General features: G+C 39.7%; 1 protein-coding gene across 1 annotated transcript in view; it reads left to right on the top strand.

Annotated features, from left to right (window-relative positions):
• The first annotated feature begins 551 nt into the window (after window positions 1-551).
• The window catches only part of LOC110499368 (dystonin), a 194,466-nt gene continuing 181,628 nt past the window's right edge, over window positions 552-13,389 (top strand). Inside the window, exons 1-4 of the mRNA XM_036956226.1 lie at window positions 552-784; window positions 1,206-1,237; window positions 1,765-1,953; window positions 6,170-6,383. Coding sequence (XP_036812121.1) covers window positions 604-784; window positions 1,206-1,237; window positions 1,765-1,953; window positions 6,170-6,383 — 616 coding nt within the window. The 5' untranslated portion in view covers window positions 552-603. The remainder of the gene's footprint in view (window positions 785-1,205; window positions 1,238-1,764; window positions 1,954-6,169; window positions 6,384-13,389) is intronic.

Raw genomic sequence — 13,389 nt, forward strand, 5'->3', positions numbered from 1 at the left:
TAAAGGCAGTTATTTTTCTGGGGGGGGGGGGGGGGGATCACATTTTACTTTGGAGTCAGACGCATTTGCCTTTAATCCAGGAAACCGATAAAGCTTAATTTTGACATAATTGTTATGTCAAAACCCTTTCATCTGTGCGTGAGCCTAGCTTGGCATGGGCCTACTAACAAATCTCTATTAAGCAGAGTAATTTCATGACAATTAGGCCTGTGTTATTATAGTTTAGCCGTAGCCTATAAATAGCCTAGCATATTTAATACTACACTGTTTTAATTTATCATATATCAGAGACCAGGTTGATGATAGAGACTGATCGTGATACTCAGACCATCTTTGCTGTGCGGAGCTCGGATGCCGATGCTCACTCCCCTTGCATGAGTAAAAAAAAAAAAAAGCTATTCTGCTGAGTCATGGGTTGTTGCCTTACATTATTGAAATCAATAGAACTGAAGGATAGTCTGTAGTCTAGCCTATGTTTCGGGCTGCAATGAGACGTTCACTATATCCTGTCAATAATATTACCTTCGCTTTCAGTATATAGGGCAGCAAGCCCAGAGCCGGTTGTCTGTGCGCAGGAGGCGCTGCCCTACATCGCGTTTTATAATGATTGCTGCAGCGTTTTTGGTCTTATTGAGACCGTATAGTATTCAAGTTGTTTTGCTATTATTGCTGCTATTGCTTGGAACTATTGCAACAATTCTTTTTTTCTGTTGCTGGCATCGGAGGCTTCGTAACGGGAAACATCCCATAAAATCTGTGCTTTCAGGGCGCTCAAGGAGTCGCGGTGAGTAGAGGCGTCGTCAGCATCTTCAAGCAGTGCGGCTAATCCACCAAACCAAATGCGTGGCATGTCTGCAATATGTTCAAGCATTTTCACACGATTACCTGTTAAATAGGATATAGCCTAAAGTGTATCCTGTGCTATTTTAAGCTACTTGACACACTTGAATCGCCATTATTTTCAGCAGATAAACATAGCATTGGCTACAGTTAAGTGTAGACTCACTGCTATGTGCATGGCCTTGAGGGTGAAATCATATATTACTATCAGTGTCCAAATGTATATTTTCCACTTTATTCACAGTCTTAATTTGTCTAATGGTAGTCAATGATGTCATTACGATAGCCTAAATGTAGCCATGTGCTTATGTGATGTGTTTGAAAGTATCCGAGTGAGTTAAACATCTTTTCATTTGTCCTAGAAGCTGGTCTCAGGACGCATCATTTTCGATCAGAGGTAATCATTCGTTTTTACTTCGGTCAAGGTCAGTAAGTAGCCAATGTCTTCTTTCAAATACAAGATTGTGAAGGAAGTACAACTATATGCTGCTCTGTGTTACTTTTATTATACTTTACTGTATACTTTTGGGAGTTGTGTTGGTGCGCTATTGTTAGGACTGTGTTATGCGCATTGCGCATGTGTGATCAATAAATAATGTGAATGATTCTGCACTTTATGCAGCTTGACTATTCTGGAGAAAAAAAATCCAAATTTTAATGAAAACTTATGTGCCAACTTATGTGACAAAATATGCCAACATAGGCGATTACAAATTGAACATTAAAAACCACTTAATTACACAATTAACTTATTAGATTTATGGCAATCCAAAACCAAAGTTCCATCCATTAATGACAATATTTGTCAGTGTGATCCATAATAATACATTGATCATTCAACTAGTTAAATGTCTCAAGCATATTTAACAATTTCGGCATCTTTTTCTCTCTCCTTTTTGGACATGATGTTCCATGTTTTTACAGGGTTTCAGGCACAGTCCGCGCCATGCCAGGAGGGCACGCGCTCGAGTGGCAGAGGAAAAGCCTCTTGTCGAAATTCCCCAGAGTGATCATCAGAGTGACTCGTCCACAACTGTGAGGAAACGAAAAGTGAAGAAAAGAGTCCTTCCAGACTTCTATCACTCAGTACAAGTCACCCCAACACGCAAACCCGTAGGTATATTCTTGCGTAATTATAGCCTAATGCCAGTCATTGTCATTCAGGGTATGCATTATAAATTAAATCTGCCTTGGTCAATTATCAGTACGCCAATTTATTTTATATTTTTCAATTAACAAATACATGCTACAGCGATGATATGGGTCCTTAAATTATTAAAGTAACCAACATAAAATGCGCGCGTAATCCCTATTAACATCGATGCAATTATTGGATGTTTTATACGCAACAGTTAGCCTTCAATAGTTTGACCTTCCGTACCACATCCTGGCGATGGTATTTGAAGTTGAAGCCTTGAAAGTTCAGCAATTTCTTGATATTGCTCATGTTGTCATTTTGCATGTTGAGACACGCACCAAGCAAACCTAGTACAATGCCATAATAATAATGCAACCAAATTATTGTCGACATTTTAGATTAACAATCATCTCCATTGTAGGCTACAATCCTTAATAACCCTCACCATATGCCAAACTCTACTGGGTCGAAAAGCAGGATGTAGACAAAATGTTGGTACATGTGTGCTTTTGGGTGTGTCTACATTTTCTATGTTTATTCTGGATGAATCTTGCTCAGTATGGACTTTCAAGTTACAACTGAGATGCACTACTCAAGTTACAACTGAAATGCATGACTCAAGTTACAACTGAAATGCATGACATTAAGATGTCTAAACCTCTTTGTGTTATGATTACATTGTTTCAAATGGCCAATATTCATTACAATTACCTCTAGAATTTAAAATAGTATAGGCCTATAATAGATTAACAATGTCAATTTGAATGTTACTTGTCCCAAATGTATAATGTTTGGTTTCTGTAAACATGAACATTTACTGATGGATCCTTTTCTCTTGTACCCTCAAGTTCTCAAGAAATATCTTGATTCTTAATTTACTATAGATGGTAGCAATGGCCTACCATGTACGGTTTTAAGAAGTATAATTCTAAATTGCTTTGGGACTTTTTAAATTCACAGGCAAGAAAATATGAAGCAAATATTAGGCTAACTAACATAACATCTATGGAGAATGCAATCTTTATTGTCTTATTTCTGACATAATGCTGGATGCTGTGGCCTTGTAGCAGGAAGTATTACCGATATTCATTCCTGTTGACTTGTAGCCTAACGGATAAAAAAGTAAATTGAGTAAGATTCTGTTTGCTGGTGACTGTCTACCCAAACTCCTTGCTCCGGCCAAACGGTACACCATGCCCACGGAAGTTAGATTCTTCTCTGCAATGTAGCAATAGATAGATAGATAGATAGGTAGATAGATAGATAGATAGATAGATAGATAGATAGATAGATAGATAGATAGATAGATAGATAGATAGAAGCGGAATGATTCAGTTTGAGTCAGGTGTCGCTAGGTGTCGGGTTAGGGTCGATACATTACCCCCTTTCTTCAGGGAAAGTATGTCTGGACGCTTCACTATACCAAGTCCCTCACGTGTACACGCCTGGCCTCAAGGCCACCATCCCACTTCTGACACCATGTAGCGAATTCAGGGGTAGCCCCGACGTGAACCCTGGTCCATCGACTGTTAAGCCAACACCTAAACTGTTAAGGGGAAATTTGAAACATGTTCTGCTTCATATTCATCATATCCAGCACAACCCAACATCAACATATGTGAAAATTGCACGTTTCTATGTTTTGCTATAAAAAAAGATAGAGGAAGATAAATGACATCATAAACCAATTAGTAGGCCATATGTAGACAATGCCTACTCATAATTGGTTAAAATCAAACGATGCACAGTGATGATGTCATTGGAAACACTTATCTTCCGCTATCTTTTTTATAACAAAACACAGTCAGTGTGGTGCTGGAGATGATGAATATGAAGTAGATTTTTTAAATGTTATTTCCCTATGCCATGCCCAAGGTGTGGCTTAACAGTCGCTGAACCAAGGTTCAAGTCCTGGTCGGGGCTACCCATATTGCTTTCTTTACCCTGCAAGCAGTCTATGGACAATGTATGACAGCAGTCCATGCTTTGTTTTAGTTTAGCTGGTAGTGTTTCTGATTGCATTTGTGGCACAAATCTCATATAGCATTTAGCAAGTGTGGCACAAATCGCATTCAAGTGATGGGACTGATATTAGCATTTTTCTCGCATCATGTTCAAATCATCTATAAGTGACTTTGATAAGATTCACAATTAATTTTAGATACGTTCAGATGGTCTGGACAAGATGCGTGAAAAATGCTAACATCGGTCCTATGACTTGAATGGGATTTGTGCCACAAATGCTAAAACATTAGCATTTTTAAACATTGCCAGGGATATAAAACCAAAGCATGGATTGCACTTACCCAGAGCCTAGGATGCCTTCTCCATACACTGTTTACATACTAAGAAAACCAATATGTTATTTTGTGATATGGGTGAACTATCCCTTTAACGGTGAAGGTGTTGCCTTCACAATCGCTGGACCACAAGTCCCGGTCAGGGCTACAAAGTTGATCATTATATTTAGGTCATATCATGCATTGTTTGCACCATTTCAAGCATGATTGCTTTCACCATTGAGCAAGAGCATGCTTTGTTGATACACCCATGGTCAATCAAATGTTGGTGATTGACTGTGATATACCCTGAGTTAATTGTTAAAGGCCCAATGTAGCCGTTTTTATGTCGATATCAAATCATTTCTGGGTGACAATTAAGTACTTTACTGTCACACATTTTCATTAAAATGGCAAAAATTGCTTTGAGCAAAAAACGATGTATCATGCAAGAATTTTGATAGGACTGTCTGGGAGTGGTATGAGTGGGGAGGGGGAAGCTGAAAACGAGCTGTTATTGGCAGAGAGGTTCGGAACAGTCTTTGTTATTGGTCTATTAACCAATTCACTGCATGGTGATGTCACCATGGAAAGCTGCAACACCAATGCCAACCTGCTGATTAGAAGGTCCTGTATTTTCAACCAGCAACTATAGTGAAATAACACTGATCAAATGTTTTCTCATTTTTACAGTGTGTGTTTCATAAGCTGTTGTGCAATATGATACAAAACCCAGGAAAAACAGAATGTTGACTGCACTGGGCTTTCAATGTCCTACTCTAGTTTAGATTTAAACAGCAAAGTTGTTCTATGTGCAATCGAACTCAACATGTGACTGTATAACCTATTGTTATTTGAGCAGCCACACCCTGCCTCGATGTTTCATCACACGGTGTGGATAAGTATTAGTTATGTACTTGCTCAGTTACCCTATCACAGAGCCTAGACAGAGAGACGGCCTAGACAGACAGACAGACAAGAACATCATAAATAACCCAACAGAATGCATACATTTTTATTTGGACTTCATAAAGATTATAAGGACAGTGCTCTAAAATTGCACATTCATTGTCAACTAGCAACATTTCTAATGAATGGCACACAGAGCACATGCGCATCAGGCAGCAAAACAACAACCCGACTGTGCATCACAAAGGATGCTCATGGACCAGTCTCTGGATTTATGATTGGTTTTGGACGGTAAACATGGAGACTACGCAGTCACCACTAGACACGCATCCACCCAGGATGGCGCTGTAAGACCGCGTCATTGGCCACAGCTTGCCGATTGAATAATCAGAAATACAGCGCTTGGCTCCTCCAGACTCCATCCGCCCTCTTCTGTATCCTAGGATGGTGACGCGTTGACATGCTAGAGCTCTCGCATCGCATGATACTCTCCCTGGCCCAATCTTTTCACACTCTCTGGGGACTTGACATCATTTCGAGCTCTCAACCCAAAGGGGAGACAAGCATAATGTAATGAGCAGAGTGCATCGCTAGAAGGGTGTGGTTCTGATTAAAAATAACATAGCCTGCCCCGCCGCTGTCTGAGTTTACAGCAAGTGGATAAAGGATTTCGATATAATCAACTGATACCATGTATACAGCGGTAAGTCTTATTTCTGGCCTGGCGGGGGAGCCAGATACAATTGATTTTCATTCTAGCTGCCTGGTTCTGCTTTAGCTTTTTATTGTTGAATCAGAGATCATTGCTAGGCGAGCTGGTTGCTCACACTACGGTGCCTTCCCTGGAGCAATGTACATTTACATTACGCACGTCAGTTTAGGCAACCGTGGGAGTAGCGATGGTGAGACATGTTACATTGTGTCTTTCTGACTGTGTGTTGTCATATTAGTGTTACGATGGCGCGAGCAACACATTGATCATTTATTTCCATTGTTTCAACAGAGCTCCGGTTCTGGCAACGCTTCCCTTCACTGTTCCATGTCTTCATCGGCGGATTTCTCGGACGAAGATGATTATAGTCTTAAATCTGGGTCGGTCTCACCGGCACCGGGGGACACGTTACCCTGGAACCTACCAAGACACGAGCGACATAAGCGACAAATTCAGGGAGGATCCGTTTTGGATCCAGCAGAGAGAGCTGTGCTCAGGATTGCAGGTGAGTGCCCATATTTAATTGATTGTCAGGGCAGGCTCTAGCCTTTTGGGGTCTCTAAGCGAGACTTGGTTGCTCCCCCTTCCTCGAGGGCAAAACATTTTAGTGGCCCTCCTTCTTAAAAGAAAGTGATAGTACGATACTTTCGAAGTGAATTTCCTGCAATTCTACACATTTTGCCATTCAGACATTTATGCATTTTTATGTCAAATTTCATGCAATTCTATTCGTTTTGCTATGGAGGCAGAGAGAAACAAAATTCAATTTTGCAATCAAAAATTGTTAGCTGACATGACTAATTGGGTGACTGTCAGTGACTGACATAACAAGTGAAAAATTGCTGATCCACAACCAAATTTAGAACCTGCACCTTGTTAGTCTACTATTCTAACTCTCAACAGTAAATTGAGACCCTGATTTGTAGGGGGGGTGGGTTGGGCCCTAAGCTACCGCTGGGGCCCTAAGCGATCGTTTATGTGCTGCTGATAATATAACATCAAAGCCTATTGATTTTGCACATCTATCAGATATGGCACATAGCATCTCTGATGTGTAGGCTACAGGCTACAGGTTCTATTTATTCTCCATATAAATGGACTATGGGCAATTACAGTATAGACTGAAGCAGCTGCTGGACAGTCCCATATATAAGCAGTCAGCCACTGTCACTTCTGATACATGTCCAATTCAGACAAAGCCATACATGTGTGTTGGCTTCTGTAGCCAATAATTAAGCTTCTGTCTCATAAGAATAGCCTATAACACAAATTAATAAATGCATGTCAAAACCTGTAGGCGAGGTACGTTATTTGCTGTGTTGGAATGCTCACATTAATCCTCTATTCTATTGACCGTCCAATGGCTGTTGAGATTGAGTTCTTTAGGTTAAAGTGCAAGGAGCAGTCATCATTGCATGTGCATAAGGCTGTGCATTAGGCTATTAGAATCGGAATTTGAATATTCAGTGTAATCCTTTAATACATGGGCTTATAAACTGCAGGGCCTTTATGAGTGCAACTTTTATGTTGGTCTGATGATGTTTATTTTGATTAACATGTTTTAATTTTTTGAATATATATCTTTTTTAAATGTGATAGGAATCATTTGATCAACATCTATGCCATAAACTGGGAATTTCACAGTACTTGAACCATGTGGCATGCTGCAAATGCAGTCTGTGAAACAAATGAGAGTAGGCCTAGTAATGATACATTCCAGGGGCGACCTTGCTAAAGGATTTGTTTTTTTGTTTGTTTGTTTTTTGCAAAAAGACTGTTCTCAGACCATTAATTTCAGTTCAGTGGCCTTGACAGGGCTGTGATAGGCCTATGCACTTTTCAATTCAGGAATTAATCGTTAGTCATATGATCAGAACCATAACTATAAAGTCAAGTATTTGGTTGGCAATGGTAATGGGAATATGGGTATATCTGCAGGGTGTGCCGTCTTGCCCACTTATCTCCTTTTCCTGCTTGATGACATTCCTCAACAGAATATTTGGCTTTGATAAAAATGGAGCAACAGGAGTCTATCATATCATAATTAAGCCTGATGTGATTATAGACACTGGCAGGGGTGCGGTTTTAACCAATCGGCATTCAGGATTAGACCCATCCATTGTATAACATATCATAATCCAGCCTGATATGATCATACGACCAACATTATGTTATTATAAGGCTACATATCCTATTGCCTATCACACGTACAACCTTCAGTGTGTTGCTTGGTATGAAATGCTATTTATTGTTTTGTTCACGATGTGAGTAGTCCTAAAACCCATCATTTTTATTACCTGAATCTCAGGATCCATGGATTACTTACTAGTTAAAAAATAATTAGGTTAATATAGTTTGGTTGATCTATCCCTTCAATTCACCAGTCCTGAATCTTCCTAATGGCAGGGTGTAGTCATTGTTCAGGTGTATTTGATTTGATAGGATCCCCATTAGCCGACGCCAATGGCGACAGCTCATCATACTGGGGTTCGATACATAACAAAGAAGACATTACTGACAAAATACTTTACAATTGACATACATTTAGATGCATCTGACCCTTTCCCAATGATGTCTGATACTGGGAAATACTTGCCCTCTGATTTCTCCCCTTTTGTTAATCTTATTCATGTCTGTAACTGTTGTCCATACCATCTTGATCACTTCTCCCTAGAAAGCATTGGTCTATTGATTCTCTGTATGTTATGTAAATAATCTGGTTGAATAGAGCCTGGACTGTGTTGAAATGCATAATCATCAGCATCCTCTGTTCATTCTGGACTGCATTTCCTCTAGAATGAAACCCTTTTAATATTAGGACCTGTGAGGACATCTCCTCTGCCTGCTGTAGCATGTGGGCTACATGCAGACTCATGCAACAGAGATGGAAAAATATATACAATATTCCAGATTAGTGTATCATATGTATAACACAAATCATTTTTTGATCAGTGAAACGTAATTTTGAAGCATCTCTATGTTAAAACAAATATAATATAGGCCTTGATTTATGAATTACGACAGTTGTCATCCTTTTATAATACTTGGATTAAGTATGTTGGATTAAAAATAGGCCTACAGGTGTATGATCTTAATTTGATCACCCTGTTGTTGGAGGACATTTCCCGTGCAGCAGGAAATGCTAACTTGTCATCTATTCAAGGTTAAAAAAGACTTCTAAATGTTCTAATTTCCACTAAAATACCAGACTTGATTTGCCCTAATTTAACATGTATCAACCCCTTCAAAATGTAATTATAATCCACACAATAATCCACAATTCTTGTTGCCTCATAATTATTTGACTCCCCTGAGAAAGTGGTCAAATTATGATCCTATATCTGTAATAAGGCAATGCTAAACAAGTAAAACAATTGAATAGAGTTTATGCTTAAACTATGTAGCTATACTTGTCATGGAATGAAAACATTGTGGACTGTCTTGAAATGACTGGAATGGTATCAGTGCTTATTAATGCATATTAAACACAGCAGTTCATGATGACGGATTTTGTAATGAACAGTCGCATTAGCCTCCTGGTATTGCTGGGATGTTGGTAAAAGGAGGGGAGCCGCGTGCATTAGTATTCTCTTGTCCAGCAGCCCTTTCTCCCTCTCTCCCAGACTGTCACAGAGCACTACCGGGATTCTCATGACACCGGAGAGGCGAGTCGCCTATTGGTTGTTTGATCGACGACGACGATGATGGGGGGGGGGGGGGGGGGGGGGGGGGGGGGTCCTTGCATGGAACAACAGCGCGGTTCACTCCTCAGTCCGGATCCTGTCCCGCAACTAGGCTACATATTCTCGTCACAGCGTCTGGTGAATGTCCAGCCTGTAGAGCTCTATGGTGGATCCCCGGTAATGGCTCACTACAACGCGACACAGGCGGGTTATGTGCTCGCGGACGAAAAGGAATACCTTCAAGCTTATGAGGATGTCCTGGAAAAATACAAAGGTATGCTAATTACTTTAGCCTATACAGATTGAATATATGCGTTAATTGGTAGGCCTACAATGATTTGAAATGAATCAAATAGCCATGTATGGGAAAATTGCTCCGTGGTAGCCTACAGCCGAATGACAGCCCTAAACAAGTGTGTGAGCTTTGCAAGCAATGAGCTTTGATTGCAGCGGTCGGACAGCGGGTCGGAGTGAATGGAAACATGAAAGTCTTAGCTATTTACTTGTAGTCTACAGCCTTGACAGTTGATATTAGAATTATGAAAGTTATGTTTAACACTTGTAAATAGCCACGTTTTACTGTCACTTTTGTCACGTAAAAAAGGCAGACTCGAAATTACTGTAGGCTATATTTGCTTTTGGTAGGCCTATTCATTATGGAGATGCTTATTTATTTGAATAAAATATAATGCAGGAGATGTTATTTACTTGCCTTGAACATACTATGAAGGATTGAATATTGTTGCGTGGATGACACCTATTTTGTTATAACTCTAGTCTGATCTATTGAGCAAATTGTAATTGATGTAGGCCTAAACAACGAGAGGACCGTGGTCCATCAGCTAAAGATGCAGCAGGCCTATTAACTTACATCAGTCCATCAAGCATTACATTCAGGCTGAGAGGACTTGAGGCCAAGTCAAGTACTGGAATTACATTTTCAATATCCTGTCTACAGCAAAGCATTCTCCACTAGCTGGATGACATCATCCCAGTTCCCATAATCTCTGACCAGGCCTATAGTGTGAAACTCGAATAGACTACGTCTCCTACAGTGATTGTTTTTCCACTTGATATTTTCCATCTCCCCCACATTATCTGCACCATTTGAACGATCAATGAGTAAAGGTCATCCGTGTGAATGCGTTAGTTGTGTATGTTACTGTGATTCCTTGTTAACCAGTGGTCACTAACAATGCACATTTATGTGGTCTCTCTCTCTCTCTCTCTCTCTCTCTCTCTCTCTCTCTCTCTCTCCCTCTCTCTCTCTCTCTCTCTCTCTCTCTCTCTCTCTCTCTCTCTCTTTCTCACTTTTCTTTCTCCCTCTCTTTCTCTCTCTCTCTCTCTCTCTCTCTCTCCCTCTCTCTCTCTCTCTCTCTCTCTCTCTCTCTTCTCTCTCTCTCTCTCTCTCTCTCTCTCTCTCTCTCTCTCTCTCTCCCTCTCACTTTTCTTTCTCCCTCTCTTTCTCTCTCTCTCTCTCTCTCTCTCCCTCTCTCTCTCTCTCTCTCTCTCTCTCTCTCTCTCTCTTCTCTCTCTCTCTCTCTCTCTCTCTCTCTCTCTCTCTCTCTCTCTCTCTCTCTCAGCTGTTGCTATGACAGCAACAAACAGTCAGCTGTGACCTGGCTTAATGGTCCTTGACTAGAGCCTAATGGAATCATATGATGTAGCATCATTTGGAATGTGTGTCTGACTTTTGTCTCCAGGCGCTAGGTCAGACAACAATTTGTTTTATAATTGCTGCTCCCTACAACCACCTACATACTTCTACTTCAAATGTTACAAAAAACATTTTGGTTTCTAAAAATGACTTTGGTTCACACTTATTATTGTTACCATAATGTTAAGAATTGCAACCACTCTAAACCAATATTCTATTAATATTATTTATTTACTTTGATTCTTATAAATTCTTCTCTTGAACCTTCAAGAGAACAAATACATTGTTACAAATGTTGGTAATGTTTAATAATACCACAAGAATCATTTAGTATGTGCACTACTTATCAGTAGTTTATGAAATAAAGGTATTGTAAGGTGTTTCAAGCCGGACAGGGATTTGAGCCGAACATTTGAATACTAGTGATCAATGTCATTGTCACCTGCAGCCAGGGAGCTAGTGTGCTGCAGCTTTAAAAGACAGACCAATAGCCTTGCAATGCATTGCCAACCACTTTAGGAATATCCCTGTTTGAAATGATCACAAGGCATATCCGTGGACACCTTTCCTTCAGTCAAATGACCTAGTGGCCTCATGGGTGGAATGTTATTCATATTTTTCATAATTTCATAATTAATAAACATTATTTTTTAAAACCCGCAAAAAATCCGGTGTTTCTATGTCAAACAGTTCTGTTACATGTCAGTTTTCTGTGATGTATATAAAGTGTAATATTGGGAGGCAAACTCAAAATGTAATGCATTTCAACTATATATCATGGTACAGGTGTCTTCTTTTTTTAAGCTCATAACCATGTGTGTGAGGTGGATACTTTTGTTTCAAAGTAGATTTGTTTAAGACTACCAAGAAAGACTCTGTGGGACCCTGATTTAGCCCACTGCAGTAAAACGTTAATGATCTAAGTTATTTTTCATGTGACAGATAGCTGGAAATCACCTTTTCTGAGGACTCAGTACAAAGTTATGATGGGAACAAGGAGGAAGTTCAATACTGAATCATAATTAATGTTTTGGTAAAATATATTACCTAGTGATGGACCGATATGACATTTCTGGCCGATAACGAAACCCGATATTTTCCTTGCCCCCCCCCAAAATGATACCGATAACCAAAATAAAAAAATGTTGCGGCCTTTTAAGCATTCTAGTACAGTTAAATAGTTAACACACACACATGGACGCAGCGATCTAAGGCACTGCATCTCAGTGCAAGAGGCGTCACTACAGTCCCTGGTTCGAATCCAGACTGTATCACATCCGGCCATGATTGGGAGTCCTATAGGGCGGCGCACAATTGTCCCAGCATCGTCTGGGTTTGGCCGGGGTAGGCCGTCATTGTAAATAATAATTTGTTCTTAACGGACTTGCCTAGTTAAATAAAGGTTACACACATACACACACCACACTGACCAAAACGTTATTTTGTTGGCATTTACGTATGTCCCCATTACCAGTAAAACATAATCAAAACCTATTTCTTTCACTTACTTGCTGGGCTGTTTTATTGTTAATTTGTTCAGTCATTTCATTCTCAAACAGGATTTCTATGGAACGCCGTTTGGGTCTTTGACGTGTCAAATAACACTACGTGTTAAATAAGCTTGTTGCCCAATCAGGACCTGAATATGACTGTACGTCACATAATAATTTAACGCGTTCATACATTTTTTACATAGTCTAATCAATGTGTAGTAACTATCACTCGTATTTCATATGTCACAACGATTCATCAATACGTATGCTATGATGCTAGTAAAGTTGTCTCGCGCACCTACAGTGCTGGTCATAAAAAAAAAGCTAGCTAGCCCATGGATGCAAACAATGTTCTTCCCCAAAAACATAGCAAACGAAATGATCTGTTTCTGTAGCTATAGTTAGCTAGCTGACTATAGCTAGGTGTCATCATTTAAAATAACCCTAATTTATAAAACAGTTATTCTTGGATTAATGGTGGTCGGACCCATCTATGTGAAGCTAGCCACAATAAGGATAAGCCATAATAGGGACTTTGCGGTTTGCCTTCAAAATAAAAGTATGTCATTGACAGTGATGCAAATGAATACAAATAGTAGAATTATGCCATAATTGAATAGAGCATTGCTAAACAAGGTTGAAATGTTGTTATATAAAATCAACAAAAGATAATAATTT

Source organism: Oncorhynchus mykiss, chromosome 20 (assembly GCF_013265735.2).
Source record: "Oncorhynchus mykiss isolate Arlee chromosome 20, USDA_OmykA_1.1, whole genome shotgun sequence".
Lineage (NCBI taxonomy): Eukaryota > Metazoa > Chordata > Actinopteri > Salmoniformes > Salmonidae > Oncorhynchus > Oncorhynchus mykiss.